The sequence below is a fragment of the Corylus avellana genome, chromosome ca9 (assembly GCF_901000735.1).
Source record: "Corylus avellana chromosome ca9, CavTom2PMs-1.0".
NCBI lineage: Eukaryota > Viridiplantae > Streptophyta > Magnoliopsida > Fagales > Betulaceae > Corylus > Corylus avellana.
In genome coordinates this window covers 3,663,410-3,682,195 of record NC_081549.1, presented here as the reverse complement: position 1 = coordinate 3,682,195, position 18,786 = coordinate 3,663,410, and the positions used below count along the sequence as shown (strand labels likewise).

Genomic DNA, 18,786 nt, shown 5'->3' with positions numbered 1-18,786 from the left:
CTTGATTGGATCCTTAGCCACTGAAGAAAATAATTATTAAAAAAAAAAAAAAAACCAAAGCTGATATATGCACAAAAACACAGAACTCTATGAAGCAGGATAGCAGCTGTTAACATTATGATCCACTTACTATTTGATAAAACAGATAGAAAGTATGTAGCTAAAAAAAAAAAAAAAAAAAAACTCCAAAGAGCAAGTAACAAAAATTTGGAAGTTAAAAAAATTCTACCAGGATCCTGCTTTGTGCCTCTTTCTCTATACAACTCTTCAAGAAATACAAATCAAGTACTTAAATAAAATAACAGAAAGTGGGTGAAAAGAAGAGAACAAAAAGCAAGTTCTTAAGTGCTCAATGTCAAAAATGATCAAATCCTCCAGATGCAAGATTGGCTTCAAGCATCCTTTCAAGACACAGTCGCCCTCATTGTTAGTTAGCATAGGGTCAAAGACAGTCTCTAAAGGCATGTGAAGACAGATGAATGAAGCTTGTATTCTCCGGTGCTTGTAGGCAATGGAGTTACCACTTTGGCTTTTCAAATACATAAGCTATCTTGCATTTGCTAGAGCCTCAGGAGCTCAGAAAAGTCATTTAACAGAAAACAAAGACATCCTTCTCCGAGGTCACCATCCTTTTTGCTGGAGCAGTTCCAACTATTCTCTCCAACTAAAAACACAGCCAGAAAGTGGGGAGAAGAAAATTAACTTCTTTTAATAACTATTTTATAAAAAATAAAAAATAAATAAAAATAATAATAAAATCATTATAGAAATTCTTAGAAGCAATGCGAGAACAACACTATATGAATTATGATGCCATAGCTAACACCACCTGACTATACGTCTATACCCAACCATTTTATCATTACCACCAGTTACCACCACCACAATACAGCACCATCAAAACACAACTTTTACTGTCTTCAAGGTCACCCAACTTCTAATAGTTCCATCCCTAGAGCACGGGTATTATACACAGCAACACAGATACTATAGCATACTGTTAATATAGTACTGTTTACAGGGTTGGTAACAGTATTCAGCAATGTTGTTAGTGCCAGTATAACTAGGATTTTTAAGGATATTTTGTGTTTTCATTTATTTTTTCTCGAGCTGGTAAGTATGATTACAATTAGCTTAAATTAAGGATCAATGTTAATTGATTTCAGGTTTTATCCTCTAATAAATAAAGGCTCTAACAGCCGTGTAATGGATATTACTTTGATTAGTTATCAATAAAATTGCCTTCAGCTTGCTAATTCCTAAGACTTAGCCCTGGATATGGATAATCGAAATATGCCATTTTCTCATCATGCTCTTGACTGCGTCAGGACAAAATCAGAAAAAAAAAAAAAAAAAAAAAAAAAAAAAAAAAAAAAACTCTTCACAGATGCTGTAGCATTATCATTGCTAGTATAACTACGATTCTTGAGGTTGTTTTTGTCTTTTTGTTTATTTTTACTTAAATTGATGGGTGTGACTAGGAAGTTTAAATTATCAATTGTCTGTAAGCTTTTACTCATATGGGACATAAAAGAAAGAAAGGATGGAAAGTGTTATTTGGAATGCCAATAAACCATAGAAAGTTGAATACAAAATTGACGATGGGATTTTTTCCAACTTGACGGGAGAATTGATGTGTGACAAGAGAAAAAACAAATCCTGTTCATGAGTACTGTATATACTGTTCCTGCTGTACTGCCCACAGGTATTGCAATAGTATCTGGTAGTATTATTAGTACCAGCATAGCTAGAGTTTAAGGGTATTTTTGTCTCATTTTTTAATTAGTACTAGGATAAGTTTAGATTAAGGATAATGATTAGTTATTTTTTAGGCTTTAGTGTTTTCTTATAAGAGATTACAATAGCTATGAAATGGGAGCTCTCTTCATTGTTTATCAATAAGATTGCCTTTCTCTTGTTAGTTCCTTAAAGAACTTTATGATTTTGTGCACTTCAGTACCCTAAAGAGGCTTTATTTCCTCTAATAAACTTAGCTTTCCATAAATAATCAAAATATGCAATCTTCTCATCACTCTCACGAATGTGTCAACCATCCTCTAGCTCATCATGCGTGGGTCAATGAAACCAAAAGATTAGTTTTGTGTTTACCCTATTAAAGGGGTCTGCATCATCACAACCACCATAAAAAGCAAACCCCATGCCCTCCTGCCCCCCAGGAAAATCCACCACAACCCCTTTGACTAATACCAAACCCACAAACCACAAGCAAATATGTACCATATGTGCTAGCCTACCCATACCATTAAAGAGACCAGAAATATTACCCGGAATTGGTCAAAGCGAGAAAATAGCACCGTGCATGACATATTATGGGAACCATCAAGCATATTAACAATCTGCAAAATCCACGAGAAAGTTTAAAGAGACAAAAGATATGAAGATTTACCCATCCAAAATAATCAAATGTGGACTTTCCTAGACGCAGCAATAATTGAATGAGGCAGCTATGAGAAAGGCAACCCATTATTTAAAGATCATGCTCACCTCAGGGTAGAACTCCTTCCTCTCTGGGAGTGAATAGATTATTAAATTTTGAATACCACGAATCTACAAGCAAGAAAATATGAATGGAGATGTCAACACTATGTATTAACGTAAACTGTTTCTTATGTTCAAAGTTGTAATTTAGATGTGTTACAAAAGTTAATAAAGCATAACTTAACAAAATGGTGTGTCTCATATGAAAGCATCAAGACATGGGTATTTCAGCAATTCAAATAATCATTATCATCTATAATTCTTTATATCACATCAGGTACACTTTTGAACCCATAAATGTACAAATGGATAGAAGATCTACACAATTACATTACAGCCGACAAACTCATATATATAGAAATATGATGAGAATGCATGTGTAAAAGCAGTCTAAAGAACCTTGTATCTATAGTAAAAGTGAGCCCTCTCGGTGTAAAGCATAATTTTCCGCCTTCCTTCAAAGAACCAAACTCGTGCACGAGAAATATCACTTTGTTTTGTGTACCTGAAAAACAAGACCAGTATTTTGCCATGTAATTACATTTCAAGCCAATGTCACGACTAATATCTCAAAATGCAACGCTGAATACTTTAGTGAGCTGCATATAATGGACTGAGACAAGCAATGAGAGAAAGAGGAGGGGGTGGGGTTGCAGTGAAGGGATCAGAAGAGAAAAGGAAGTTTCTTACTCCCCAAGCAGACAGAAAGATGCTTCCTGTGACTTCAAAAAATTTCGAATTCGAACAAATTCGAAGTAAGAACTGATAAATAACATAACTCCCCCCTACATGGAAAGTTCAATTGAAGTTAAAAAACTGCACAGTTTATAATGATCACAGCAAATGGCTCAAAGCTTAGGCATTACAGTATTCTTTTAAGTTCAAGTAAAATACAAGTACCTGAACCGAATCCTTTATCTTTGGGAATACCTGCACAAAGAAAATCATTATAATCATAACATGATATCTGACTGAAGAAAAATAGAAGTTTGCCAATTTAGAAGATAACCAAATTTGGTCTTCCAACCAGGACTTTATTTTAAGACCATATAAGAAAAGAAGGGAAAAGTCACATTAAAGCCTAAAAGGAGGATAGAGGAGATGAGGATGTGAAGATGGAAGAGTGGCTGCCTAATGAAAGACAATATGGAAATCAAGATTTTCGCATAAAGTGGAGGTGCACCAATTGAGGTAATAAGATTAGTCAGAGTTCCTGAGATGGTTCAATAATATATAACGAAGACCTGTGAATGTGTTGGTTTTAATTTAGGATGAGAGCAAAATGATTTGAGGGAAGGCCTAAAGACATGGTCAGTAGTAAGTAACGGCATTCCTGTACAAGAAGACGTTCTTAGACAGTACTAACTGCCACTTAGTAGATGGAAAATGAGGATTCATGTAATCAAGCCTAGTTGAGTTAGATTGAGTCACATTTAAACCCAAAAAAGACGCAAAGGTATGATGGGTCGTTCTCCAAAAACAGCAAACCTGATGACTGGGGAAGCCTGTATAATTACTCAGAATTTCAATACTCATTCAACTTTAGAATGGACCAAATGTCTAAATGAAAATTAAAGTTGTCTAGAATTTAATGATAACATATGTGTCCTAAAAGAGGTGTGTGTAGCATATGTTACATTTTTATGTTTCATTTCTATAACTAAGTTAACAAAAAAAATTGTTTCAAACAAACCTTCTTAACAAAATATTCAAAACGAGCATCGTCAGCATCTATTATTGAGTCCACAACAAATCGCTCATATATCTGTAAAGTTGAAGAGAAAGAAGATGCATTAGTATTGTAAAACTTAATGTTTACCCTCAAAGAGATGACAGATTTACAACAGTGATTAGTGGGATTAGAACCCTACTAAAGAAGAATGAAAATCATGTGTTGAACATACTGAAGATAACAATAATGCAAGGGTGTATTATCGGCTATATACTAAAGGAACCATTTTGTTTTTAATTTCTCTTAGTTACTGAAGGAACTAAACACAGGAAACAGCCTCAAACATAATTGCACTATGAAAGAAAAAAAACCACTGTCCCATTCTATTTCCAGATGTAATAATTTCTAAGGACGCAAGTACCAGCTGCTAGAAAGAATACTGAAGAAGGGACAAAATCCTACAAGAAACTCTCCCTTCATTCCTCCGAGCTATTTTATTCTATCCCAAAGTGTCTTGTCTTTTTTTTTTTAACAAAATTATCTGGCTTCCAAACAGGTAACTGTTAATGCATCAACTATTATCTCCTTAAAGTGTACACTTATTCATAAAAGACAAATATCTTTAGGATAGAGGGAGAAAATGGGGAGTCAGAGGAACAACAACTTGTGATAACATGTACCTATTCCAGATGTGATAGCAGGAAGAATATGTCAAAAGAAATATAATAATGACAATTAAAAAATTCAAGATCTAGTCAATGAACCATGTAGCTTTATCTACATCGTAGAATATATAATGGTAGGATGGATAAGAGAGGTTGAAGATCTATTAAACTCTTCCAAGAGGTAAACACTCCTTTCTACTTTAAAATGCTTGATTTCATGACTAAAGAATCCCATTTTTTTCCATTCCACAGAACTTCTTTTCTTTGTGTATGAGAGATGAAAGACTCTCAAGGTTGTCCTTGTCCATCTGTTTTCTTTTTCCTTTTCCTTTTTCTTTTTCTTTTTCTTTTTTTTTCCCGGATAAGTGCTTGTCCATCTCTCTCACAACAAAAGACCATATCTTAGTTAGCAACCAGAAATGGAGACAACAGTTTGAGATGCAATTATGCATTTGCAGAGGATGTACCAACTTCTTATGGTGATACTTAGACTTATTTGAGATTTGTTTGTTTTGCTTAGAGATGATGGGCTACCTTATAATAAAATTACAAAGAGTAAGCTGGTCCCGGGAGAAAAAGCATGAGGAACAGTCAAGTATTATTACTGTATTTACCAAAAATATGAACGAAAAAAAAATAGTTAAAATCTAAATAAAATAAAACCTATAATTTATCATAACCCCCTTTGGGAAATCCTATAACCATAAACTAGATCTATCATAATTTCACATTACATTATCATCCTTGAAAGTTTGATCCTTCAGGTCTGCAACTTCCATTTACAAAGAGTAAAGATATTTTTTTGATAAGTTACAAAGAGTAAAGATATTTTAATTTCACCTAATACAGTTATTAATCATAAGCATGTAATTAACTGTTTGCTTTATGTCATCTCTGGTTTTGAAAGTCACTTATGGCAGCACACTCGTTTTTCGTAGTGTACTGAGGAATGCCCATGCTGCAATTCAAAGAGATGTAAATATTTACAGTAATTTAGAATCTATCTAGATCAACCCAGGTCCAAATTTTTCTACCAACAGAATGCATAACGTAGTTCTTGACATATAAAAGAGAAAATGAATATAATAAGATACCAAGAGCATCTTAATGACTTAAGACATCACTCAACCATAATTTAAGCATACAGCAAGCACTGTGAGGTACATACCTGCCGTACTTGGAGTAAGACTTTTGGAAGAACACCTTTATACTCACATACCGACTTCACCTGTAAATAATTAATGAATTTGATATCATAAACTTTGAAAGGTCACTTTTTTTTTTTTTAATTGGTGCATTACACATGCATTCAGTAGTCCTTGAACCTATAACTCACTCTCCACCCCATTCATATGGGGGAGGAAGTTCCTCTTGAGATAGAGCTCATTGGCTAAACATTTACCTAAAAATTACAATCTAAGTTTAAAAGAAATGTAGGGGAAAATACACTACACCCCAAACTACCACCTCTTTGGCACTTAGACCACCAAACTTTAAAATGTGACACTTGATCCCCTCCAACTACAACCCAGTTACAAGTTACACCCCCTCATTAGCATTTAGCGTTTGGACGGAAATTGTCGCAGACTCGCATGAGTATCACATGTGAACTTTTTTACTTGAACTTCCCAAGATATCCCTAAAAGTTTCTTCTTCTTCTTCTTTTATGACAGGGGACCCTTCCAAGGCAAGGCCAATCCATGTAATCACCCATATCGGGTAAACCTCAAACCCGTGCAAAGTGCCCCCTCCACATGAATCAACTAAGACTCTGGCTTTGCTAGTAGGTGTGGCCCCAAATAATTGTTTACACCCAATAGGATTCAAACCTAGATGCCCCCTAAAAGTTATTTAAAAAAAAAAAGGACCCTGAAAATGCAACAAGGGTGGCCAAATCAACCCCAAATATGAAATAAAGATGGCAGCACCACCCCACAAGCTATGGGGATGGTTCTGCCACACCTGAAAATGCAACAGGGGGTGATTAAACCAACCCATAGCTTATGGGGTGGTTAGGCCATGCCCAAATATGGAACAAGGGTGGCCAAACCACACCCACAGCCAGCGGGGGTGGTTCAGCCCCCTCTGTTTCATAACAAGAGTGGCCGAACCACCCCCACACCCCCCCTGGCGGCCTACAAGGGTGCTTTGACCACCCCTAATCGGTCAAGTTGGGAAGTTTAGGTAAAAAAATTCACATGTGGCGCATGTGCAACATTTTCCGTCCATTTTAACAGTGGGTGCAACTTGTAACAGGTGGTTAGTTAAAAGGGGTTAAGTGTCACATTTTAAATTTTGGTGGTAAGTTGTAGTTTGGGGCAGCTAAGTGTATTTTCCCTAAAAATCTATAAAAGAAGGGAAAGCAATAATGCCAAAAGCAATTATCCAGTCATACAAAGATATAATAGATGAAGAATTCAACTCAAATATTGGCACCCAAACAACTTTAAATAGATAATTGTTCCTCTCTCCGCCAAACGACCACATGATAACCATACAAAAAAAAAGAGAGAATAAATGTCCGGTTCAAATAATATGAGCATGCTAACAACACTTCAATTACAGAAGTCAAAATCCTAACAGAAGTTGGATTATATGGTGACTAGATGTTGAGATAACAAAACAGGCTCAAATATATTTCACCCAAGAAACATGGTTAAACATAGTATAAAAAGACAAGACAAGAAAACATTTGGGCTACCATGCATACATTCTATCGAAAATGTGACAAAGAGTATCAACGCACCTTTCCTTGGTAATTAATGCAATGGCGATTGAACAATCCATTGATATCTGAGACAAGAAAGTATAAATATAGATTAGAAAACACTTATTATTCTAAAATCAGTTAAAAGAATTCTCAAAATAACTATGACCAAAAGCTCTGAATTTCCCTCACAAAGGCAAGCCGAATTGTGCATGCACATAAAGGAAGACATTATGGATTGACCAAGCTATAATCCACATTTGCGCAATAATTTGCAAAATTGATGAAAGGAATACCACAACTCATAATGCATGATGATTTATGATATGATTTCTCAACACCCCCTCCCCTCCCAAAAGGAAAAAATAAAAAGCACATGCACACACAAAAGATGGTTATGTTCTTTTTATATATATAAGTAATAAACCAATCTCATTTAAAGTGCTTTGTAAGAATAGAAGAAACACCTATTACCTGGGTTAGAATAATAACCCAAAATAATTGTTTGCCTATAAAACCTCGCAAATCCATCCAGATACCTAAACATGAAAGACAAGTAAGTGTCAGTAAATTTCGAGATACAAATCAGAATAAAATTTCTCAAAAACCAATTCTCAATCTGAGAAAGATAATTAATGCATTTTGCTCAGCTAGGCAGTTTCTTGTACATCCACAGAGACAGCTTTGTCATACCTAAAACCAAAAAATTTAGAAACCTAGAGAGGGAACTTTTCTTTATATCCTATATGCTAAGGGTTCCCTTAGCCTACTCCACATGAAAATATGAAAAAATAAAAATTAAATAGATGAAAGAAAAGGCAATCGAATTGTGGAGGGAGGAGAAACACAATGTTCCTATCCTTTAAAAAAATAAAAAATAAAAATAAAAATAAAAAAAAGATATTGAGAACGTACCAATATCTAATGCGCATAATATCAGTTCCAGGCGGCTTAGATGGAATGTGGTTCAATTCTTCAACAACTGTATTCACATGGGACCAATTCTAGATATTTTTTATTATAAAAGGGAAGAAGGGGGGTGGAAGAATAAGAAACAAAATTAGCATTGTGCTCCATATGAACTGCAAGAGATATACTTCAAGTAATAAAGTTGACTACACCACATACTTGCATTCCTATGACATCTGCATGATCTACTATTAGAACCTGCACATTTGCAAATACTATATATCAACAATCTAGGAAACTCGATAAGTGTTTTGTTTTTTTTTTTTTATATAGTGACAGAGCTAGTATAAATGCATACTCCTGAAAATGACAAATAAGACAAGTTACCTCTATAGAAGAAAGATAATCAACATCTTTTTCCTTGTACTTTTGAGCCTCCCAAATTTTCTGAGAACATGGAAAGTCAGGTGTCACTTGCAGTTTTAGCCAAAATAAATAAGACAGTATTACCATATTTGAAAGGATAAAAAATGTAAACAATCTAAATGCATATAAGCAAGCAAATATAACATTATACAGGTAGAAAAAGCAACTCACAGCATGACCAGCACTACATTTTTTTTTTTTGATAAGTAATAATGCATTAAAGAGCGCAGAGGAGCATGACCAGCACTACATAAACAGTTTAAGCTGCCCTCAGTGTGCAAATCTTGCTAATATAAACTTAAAACTTCTTTTCTTCTCATTGCCCCTCAAACTTGCAAGATGACTCACAAGATGATAAGATAACAGAAATGAGTGCTACATCATGTTGAATTCTACTGTTCCATAAAGGTTCAACAAAGCAACGGCACCAGTATGGCTGAATCTTAACCCATGATAATGTGTCCAAAAGAATTTTTTTTAGAGAGAGAGAGAGAGACAGAGAGATATTAACTGTGAACAAACAAATGATCGCTAAATTCTCCCTGCTTGATGAACACGTGATATTAATTTGATTGATTGCAAACCTTCTACAGAGCTACCGGTCAAAGAGTATATTTTAAGCTAGAGCCTAAGCAGATAAAGGCATCTTTGAAAAATACAGACTGCAAGAAAACTGAATAGCAAATATAGCTTCCTTTACCAAAGGAAAAGGTCGTTCAATTGAGGAACCCAAGTTTCAAGTTTAAACAAGAGAACAATATGGACATTGGTCAAAGAAGAAAACAATATGGACATCAAGGGGATCAACTGCAGCAATCTCATCCCCTTCACAAATAAGCCACTAAAATATATTGATTTCAAAACCTAATTTCTAAGCAGGACAGCCTTGCACAAAACAGAGGCACTGAGCTGAGCCATGAGAATAGGCATAAGGACTTAAAAATTGTGGCATGAATGATCTACCAGAACATGAATCAATGATAATGACCCAACACTATCTATCATGAATGTTATAGTTTGTATAAACGGTTTACATACAAAAGGCGGAGGCTATTACATTATTCAACTTATTCAACTTATGTTAACCTAATACAAGCAGCCTATTATATAGGATTAGAAAAATACCATAAAGACTAAAATACTCCCAAAACCCTAATGACTCAAACTCAAACTCTTCTAACACTCCCCCTCAAGCTGGAGCATATACATCATATGAATCCATCTTAGAAGATACAAGCAAACGAAAAATAACTAGAAAAACATACTCTAACACTTCCCCTCAAGCTGGAATAGCTTGGAGTACACAATACTAAAATTCATAGAAATAACAAGATAACTTAATGAAACTTCAAGGCCGGTTGAAAACTCGTCGAAAACTTCAACAACCAAGCTTTGATCGGATCTCGTTGCAAAACACCAAGGCCAGTCGGATACAACGATCACTTGATCGGGTCTCACCGTAAAACACCAAGGCCGGTCGGATACATCGATCGCCAACAACCAAAAACCACATTTCACATGAACAACCAACGAGTTTCGCCGCAAAACAACATGAACCGGGCTATAATGACACTTACAAGCCTCAAAACAAAATGAACCAAACATGAAACTTGCTGAACCAGTATAGAAACTCACTGAACCGGCTGTAAACGAGGCTGAACCGATCTAAAACCCACTGAATCGGGTCTAAAAGAGACAGAACCGGTTCTAGAATGCACTGAACTGGTCTTAAACACACTGAACAGCTAGGAAAACAAGCTGAACCAGTCACAAAACAGCAAGAACCGGACTGGAAACCCATGAACCGGCTTGAAACAACACTGAACCGGGCCTGGAATTTCCTGAACCGGTTTGAACAGTAATGCGGGCAGCCATATCCTGGTTTTGAGACTGGGATATCCTTATTCCAGATAGGCGACAGGGAACACCTGTAACCAAACGGTGTCATCTTCTCCAACAAACACGCCAAAAACCTACCGGTGACGACCACACCGGAATACCACCAGAGATCACCACAACTAGCGGAAACACCTCAAAACACCACAGAGATTGTCAAAGAACTCAAAAAACACAATTAAATGCCACGAATATGCCGGAAACGAGCGATCGGACAGCGCCGGAAAACACCACAAACGGCTGCCGGAGACTTAGAAATCGCTGAAAATTTCCAGATCTTACTGGAAAACCACCAAGAGCCACGGAAAATACAAAACTTATAAAACTAGTACAAAGCACAGCTTTCACAGCAACTTTCTTTTCTTTTCTTTTTTTCTACAAACAACCATAGACAGCTTCTTTGAGGCACTGCCCGTATGGGCACTACGCCCACATGGGTGGTGCTGCCACCAGAAGAACACTCACCAACAACAGAACGAGAGATTCAACCAAACAAAAAAAGCGGAAAAAAAAACTACAAACAAAAGAACTAAGGATCTAAAACCCTAAGGCTCTGATACCATGTTATAGTTTGTATGAATGGTTTACATATAAAAGGCGGAGGCTATTATATTATTCAACTTATGTTAACCTAATACAAGCATCCTATTATATAGGATTAGGAAAATACCATAAAGACTAAACTACCCCCAAAACCCTAATGACTCAAACTCAAACTCTTCTAACAATGAAATTTTAAAATACAGCATAAAGTTTTAAGAACTTCCGGATTGCTCGAGCTAGCTCTTGGCAAGAGGGTTTTCTTTTGTTAACAAAGCCTTCAATGAAAGCCTGAAATATACTAGTATCTCATAATGCTCCTTGCTAGTTGGATTCAAATCCTAAACATTTGAAGTTGAGTAACTCTGTTTTTGTTCAAGGCATACCGAACGTTTTTATTACTTCTTAATTGATGAGAAGTTCAATTTAGTGTTCTTGCTGGTTAAGTCTAATTATATTACTTCTTAATTGATGAGAAGTTCAATTTAGTGTTCTTGCTGGTTAAGTCTAATTATATTACTTCTTAGCTGGTCATTTATGTCAAATGGACTTGTTTATGGATGTCAAATGTCACTAATACTCAACTGCCAGATTTGTCCATTTTTTTCCTCAAATTTTCCAACAAGTCGGACAGTGTCGAATAAAGCATATACTGACCCATGTAATGTTGTGTCAACATGGGGCAGGCTAAGTGAAGTGTCTGGGTATCATAGCTTCTCAAGCACATATATTGTTAATCCATCTTGTAACAATAGTTTGTGTCTTGGTGCAAAGGCTGTATGGGAATGCCTAGATCTGTCTTGCAAGACCTTCTAGGAACTCACCAAAAAAAAAAAAAAAAAGTTTCTTGCATTACTAGATGTTAAAGACCCAATTCATAAACTACAAAGGTTCCAAGAAGGTCTTGTAAGACAGATCTAGGCATTCCCATACAGCCTTTGCACCAAGATAAGTTCTCTTCTTATGATAATTAAATTATGTGATGTGCATCAAACAAAACAAAGATGAGAATTTGCATTTCGTTTAAGCTCATCGTATAATGTGCATAATAATTGCTTTGCGTGGTGATAAAAAAAATTGGGAAGAAGAGAAAAACAAAATATCAGGAAAAGGTATAAACCCTAGGCTATGATACCATGTTGAGAGGTTTGCATGAAGAAGGTTTAGAGAAAAGAGGAGGCTTGTTCAATGTTACGTAGCCAACCTCAAACATATTAGTATATAAGCTTAAAGAAATATGACAATGACTAAACTACCCTCAAACCCTAATACATTCTTCTAACAAGAATATATAAGTAATAGCTAGACCAGTCTCTAGGATAATGATTAGGAACAATCCAACTTATCAAAAAAATGATTAGGAACAATCTGAAAAAACAAATGAAAAGAATAAATGCTCACCCCAATCAAACGAACTGGAGAAGCAACAATTATGTCTGAGGAATAGAAATCACTGTACAACCTTATGCTCCTCCTACAAAAGTATTAAAGGAAAAAAAGGAAAGAAAATGAGTAAACAGGTATGCATAAATAAACAATGACAGCGCCTAACAACAAAATTTTTGAATCAAGCAATGACAAGAACATTTGACGAAGGTTGAACATATGTTGAAGTAGATCAAATGACCAAAGGTGATGGCCTGGTAGAGTAGTACAACTGTGAAAATAATGAGGATACTATATTTTTCTTCATAGACAACCATGCGGTTCATTAATTCATAAATACACGAGCAACAAAAGCAACTAAACCATGAATGGGTGTTGCACGCTCACTGAATGGGTGTTAAACCCATGATCACACCTCTAACAAGTTCTTATAGGGAAGTAATAATTTAGCCTCATAAGCCAATTGTGCACCTGGAGTTGACCTAATTGCCAAAGATCCACAATAGTGCCCCTAGCTGCTGGCAACTCTTGTCAAAGCCACTTTCAAAACCAAATACCAATAACTTTCACATTTAAAAATTAAATGTTTGATGTCAAAACCTAGCTGACTAATCCAAAAAGTGGGTGTGGGAGCAAGGCAACCACTGATCTTAAACATATCTTGAGAGTGGTGGATGGCCTCCAAAGAATCCATACTAGTGTAATACTAAGTATATGGCCAACATATTTTAGAATATATACTTGGTATATTTTTATGAAAAAAAGTTCAATTTTCTTTATGTTCATTGATTTGATAATCCTTGCTTTCTTTGCTCTCCTTCCTTCCAGTGACAGAATAAAACTATCATAATAAGTTGGCGCTGCAACCGAGAAGCACAATTAGATACACATTAGTCGACCATAAAATCTAGGAAACACCTCAAAGTGCCTTATAATTTGCATCCATAATACTATAGTCTGTTTATTGGCCAATGAGGGCACTTTTGCCACTCAAAGATGGCGGATTACTTCACAGAGGTCAAAAATAATCTCGTGACTACATATTTATTTTTTAACTACTCCAAAAATTATCATACTTTTAGCCTCACATTTGAAACACTTAACATAATTCTTTTCACCACATGTAACAATATTAGATGAAGCACTATTAGGCCACCATTAGCTAAGAATGTTAATTTGATAGATTTGTTGTTGGGTCACATTCAATAAATTTTACCTGGTAATCTTAATTCCAAACATAAATTGATCTTCTTCATCCCTTTTCCCACTAAAAAGTGCTTGAAAGTCAAAAGGCTTTGAAGACTTCTGAGCTTTTAAATTTCCCAATAACTCCTCCGCGTCCCCATTGTCTTCATCCTTTTGAGTTCCAAATTCTTTAACGAAACGGTCAATGTGCTCCACATTAACCTGAGAACACCGATGGTAAAAAGAACGTTCTTTTTTCTTGTAAGTAAATGAAATTCATTAAAAAGTGCAAAAACGCAACTCAAGTACAAAGGAAGTATACAAAAGAAACACTTAACCATAAAGAGAAGAGTAAAAGAACATTCTATAATTGGACTATCGTTTTTCTTATCAAAAGGAACCAAATAAAAATAGAAGTACCTTCCACAAATACTTATAAGAGAAATGCTAGAGCATTAACCCCAGTCCTTCTCCCATTCTTCTCCATCCTCCATTTTTTAAAATTAACCATTGGATTTGTAGGACCTACACCTTCACTTAGGTGGGTCTTACAAATCTAATGGTTGATTTTAGAAAGAAAAAAAAAATGAAAAAGTATGAAGACGGGAGAATGACCAGAGTAGAGGCTCTAGCATTTCTCTACTTTTGAGGATCAAACCATTTCTTCTAGCTCTTTTTCAAATTTGACAAATGTTTTTTATCGCATATTTCATTATAGTGATAAATAGCAGGATATATTCGTTAAGAAAGTAGAAATAACTCAAAATATTGAGATCTAGACATTTCTATGAAGCAATAATTTCAGCAATGAACTCAAAAATTGAAGAAAAAAAAAAGGTTCCACCAATGTAGAATACTATTCAGAAAAAGTTTAGCAAGTATTGCATCACATTCACTATATGAACCAATAACAATTCTGAGTGGCCATGTGCAAGTTGTATAAGACAGATAGGCTGAGTTATGTGGCATATGTATCTGATAGTATGAAATAGCATAAGCTTGGCATGGCAATCTATTTTCTTGTGTATAAGACTTTTTGTATTTGTAACCCAATCAATTCTTCGAATATAATTATACTACCTTCTTTGGCAATAGCTAAGAATATCTTGCATTTACTATTATTTCAATTTCATGAATAATCCATGTATTTAAAGGATATAAAGATAAAGAGTGTATTTCCTTTTTTACTAGAACCTTGGCAAAGATCTAAGTTACAATCTCCTTGTAAAGATTCAATTAAAAACAAAGGAAAAAGAAAAAGACTCTTTTCTTGTTTTTTCCTTTATAAATTTCATTAAGAAACCTAATGTACAACTTTAATACGCTTTGGATATGGCTCAGTCGAGAGGAAAAGTTTTCTGATGAACTACAAATAGCTTCCTTTTTCAAATTAAAGCTTGAAAACTGTTGGACAACTAGTGAGATTTTGAAATCGATAAATGCTGATAACACTACAAGGCTGAACATTTCAATTCTTCAAGGTTACTAGGGATATCGGAGGTCATCATAAAGGGCATTTTATGAAAGTTTGGGGAAATTTCAATAACAGGGCAGTTTTGAGAATATAGCTGATCCATGTTCAACCTTCTCATTTCAACAAGAGGGGGAGCTTTTCTAGTATATAATTTATATCCTATTGATTGACTACCATCTAATGTGCAAAGTGGACATGGGGAAACCACGTCAAAATATAATTTTTTTATGCCTTGCCAGATAGACTTCATTTTCAACTAAAATGGAGGAATTGGATTCCTAGTTCTTTCCTAAGAATTTAAAAAGAGGGCGCGATCCACTGAATCTTGACTATCAAGCGGTTTTCGCTTTTTCAGACATCAGAGTCTGAGAGAGTAAGCAGCAGTTTAATCATTCATCAAAGCTTATCTAGTACAAGATCATATCGTCCAACTCAATGTGAATAACCGAGCTTAAGTGCCACAGCAAAAGTTCAGTTCAAGCTGGTGAGAAAACAAAACAAATCAGAAATTATGGAATACCTTGTAACCTGTAGGGGTCAATTGAATTAGCCTCTGAACAACACGTAGCGCAATGTTTCTAAGTGGCAATAGGATCAAAACCTGGTGCCCAAAATCAAAAACAAATCTTGTTGACTAAGCAAGCACATTTTAATATACTACATAAAATGATTCGTAAAAGAAAAATAACAGTGAGAGGACAAAACATTTTCAATAACTTCTACCTATTTTATAGAAGATATGTATTGTTTTCCCATAAAGGAGATATATGCTTTTTTCTCAATAACAGAGTTTCACATACTAGTCCACAAAATCCAAGTAGAGAAAGCCCATATACAATCCATGAACAAGTGTGACATGGTGCAGCAGAATTATCAACATGTTTAGAAGTCTATATAGCTGCTTCTTTAAAATGAATTAATGCAATATCTAATACACAAGTGACTAAATTAATTCCACGTGTAGAAATTCTTAATTCACAAAATATCAATTTGGCACCTCTTTATTTTCTGCATATTCCACATCCCAAAAGTAGCAAACTTAACAAGTTCAAATCTCAATCCAAAGGCTTATGACAAATTATGAATGGAACAACAGAAGATCATTGGTAGCGAGTCTCTAGTACTTTTACTTTTGTTGTAAAAATAAAATTTGGAATTTGTAAAGCCCAATCTTCAAAACTAAAGTTTAGGCAGTTAAGTAAACACGATACATATTGTAGCGATACAGATTGTACGGGTGGCTGCTAAAACAATTATAGAAAAAGGATACAATAATGAAGGTATGAGCTGATAGATATAAGTATACATATACATGTTGTTACGTAATTTTTTTTTTTTTATCTGTACTGTTACGTAATTTTTGGAATTGTAAAATGATCTATTATATAATTATTTAATCCCACAAGTAACTCTAATTTCTACATTTGCATGCCAGAAACTGGTCTATCTTTTTATTTATAGAAAAGCTCAAGCCTGCTTAGGATAAATTACATCAAAACACAAGAAAACAATTTAGACTACCTTAGGACGGGTAAACCCTTGGTCACGGAAACTATCACCATCAAAAATTTCACTGTCAGCAATCTCTGGATGCTTCGCCAGTTTTGAATCATTCTTTGTCACAAGATCTCTAGTTCTGAAGACATGATTCAGCTGCATAATATACTTTTCATTTAATTACTCTACGAGAATAAAAAACACCAACAATCTATCAAAAAAGAGTACAAGTGATATCATCCAAGAATGGGCAGAGAGCATGCACACACAGAATGCATAATGTAAGCATCCATGATACTTGAGTCTTCTTCCAGGCCTTTGAGATAAAAGGGTTTCTTTTCACAGTGCAGAATATCCCGATAGCTGTTGCCTAAAAAAATCAAGACAGCAGAAGCATTTAAATACCCATGTAACAGTAGAATCAGTAAAGCCATCCTAAGATTGCAAGTTTGTAAAGTTAATAAGGGAAAGGGAAAAAAGAGCAACTGACAGGGAACGTAAATGATAAAAAATTATCAAAATTAATCAAATTTTCTTGCATAACAGAAAAGAAAACAAATGAACAGTGTTACAAAAAAAATATCAAACAAAGAGAAATTTCAACACAACTCAACAACTTGTCCCAGCTGCTTAGATTTTAGACGCTTGTAGAGTGCTTGTGATCTTGTTTACTTTTCGTGTATGAAGGCATTGCCTTTTTCTTTCAATAAATTATTACTCATTAAAAAAAAATGTCTTTGATATTTTTTTTTTTTTTTTTTGATAAATAAGTAAATCATTGAAAAGCACAAAGGGACGTAACCTTAGTACACACGATGTATACAAAAAAAGGCCTCCTTGAAAGCGAAAAGAAGAACAGAAAGCTACAAATTGAGACATAGTAAAAAACTGAGATACATGAAAAGCGTCTACCCATTGGAAAAGAGTTTTAATAGTATCAAAGACACATGAATTCTGTCTTTGATATTATTACATCTAATTTGAAAGTTCAGATCAGTACAGGGTCATAGAATAACACCAACGGGCTGAAGTTCCATTAGAGTTTGCACACAAGATAGCTTGCTTCTTTACTACTAGAGATAGTGAACCTGACAAAGGCTCAAACACAGTCAATTGTGTGGAGCTGAAATTTGCTGTTAAGGTTTCATTCAGTCAAAGGAAAATCTCAAGTTCAGAAGCCACAAGAAGGATGTAAGTCAAAATCATTAGAGGAAACACCCCCCCTCCCCCCGGCCCCCAATTGTCATCACTTTTGTAATGTTCCCCCTAAAGTTCAATTTATCTCAATTTAGTGTATTCATCTTTCAATTATTTGCAATCTCACCCCTTTGTTAACTTTTTCCAAAATACCCCCCATTTGTTTTAGGAAAAAAAAAATAGCAAAAATTAAGGCGTTAGGTCCGAATTTAACAGTATTTGCAAAAATACCCATGCCTCAATCTTTGCAAAAAAAAAAAATTAAATATTTTTTCCAAAAACAAAGGGGGCATTTTGGGAATTTTGTTGGAATTTAACGGAAAATCCTAATGGAATGGGGACATTGAAAAAAAATAAAAGTTTGATACACTAAATTGAGAGGTTTTGAACTTTAGGGGGACAATTCAAAAGGGGTGATAATTCAAGGGGGGTAAGTGAAGTTTCCCCAAATCATAATTACAACCAGCATTGCAGTAATTAAACAGGTGGCCATCTGCGACTTCCCACTATCCCTCATCATTGAAGCAAAGAACATGGATAAACATCATCAGGAAACCAATTGTAAGATAAAAAAACAACTAACTTGCATGAGTATGACAAGACACAGGTGTATGCAACTGAACAGATATTGATCTAGGACAACAAGATCAGGTTCACTTACAAAGGGAAAAGAATAATCTCTCTTTAGATGAATGAAAATCATTCCTTCCAGATGTGTTATACACATCCAACC

The 18,786-nt window shown here is 34.9% G+C and overlaps 1 protein-coding gene across 1 annotated transcript in view; it reads right to left on the bottom strand.

Annotated features, from left to right (window-relative positions):
• Positions 1 to 86: 86 nt before the first annotated feature.
• LOC132191936 (protein NUCLEOLAR FACTOR 1) overlaps positions 87 to 18,786 on the bottom strand; it is a gene marked incomplete in the record, with an annotated part of 27,543 nt that continues 8,843 nt past the window's right edge. The window contains 19 exon segments of the mRNA XM_059607072.1: positions 87 to 664; positions 2,286 to 2,357; positions 2,506 to 2,568; positions 2,899 to 3,004; positions 3,190 to 3,284; positions 3,400 to 3,429; positions 4,193 to 4,264; positions 6,005 to 6,064; positions 7,583 to 7,629; positions 8,018 to 8,082; positions 8,459 to 8,547; positions 8,672 to 8,710; positions 8,840 to 8,899; positions 12,716 to 12,788; positions 13,917 to 14,107; positions 15,880 to 15,960; positions 16,881 to 17,012; positions 17,126 to 17,226; positions 18,715 to 18,786. Coding sequence (XP_059463055.1) covers positions 590 to 664; positions 2,286 to 2,357; positions 2,506 to 2,568; positions 2,899 to 3,004; positions 3,190 to 3,284; positions 3,400 to 3,429; positions 4,193 to 4,264; positions 6,005 to 6,064; positions 7,583 to 7,629; positions 8,018 to 8,082; positions 8,459 to 8,547; positions 8,672 to 8,710; positions 8,840 to 8,899; positions 12,716 to 12,788; positions 13,917 to 14,107; positions 15,880 to 15,960; positions 16,881 to 17,012; positions 17,126 to 17,226; positions 18,715 to 18,786 — 1,523 coding nt within the window.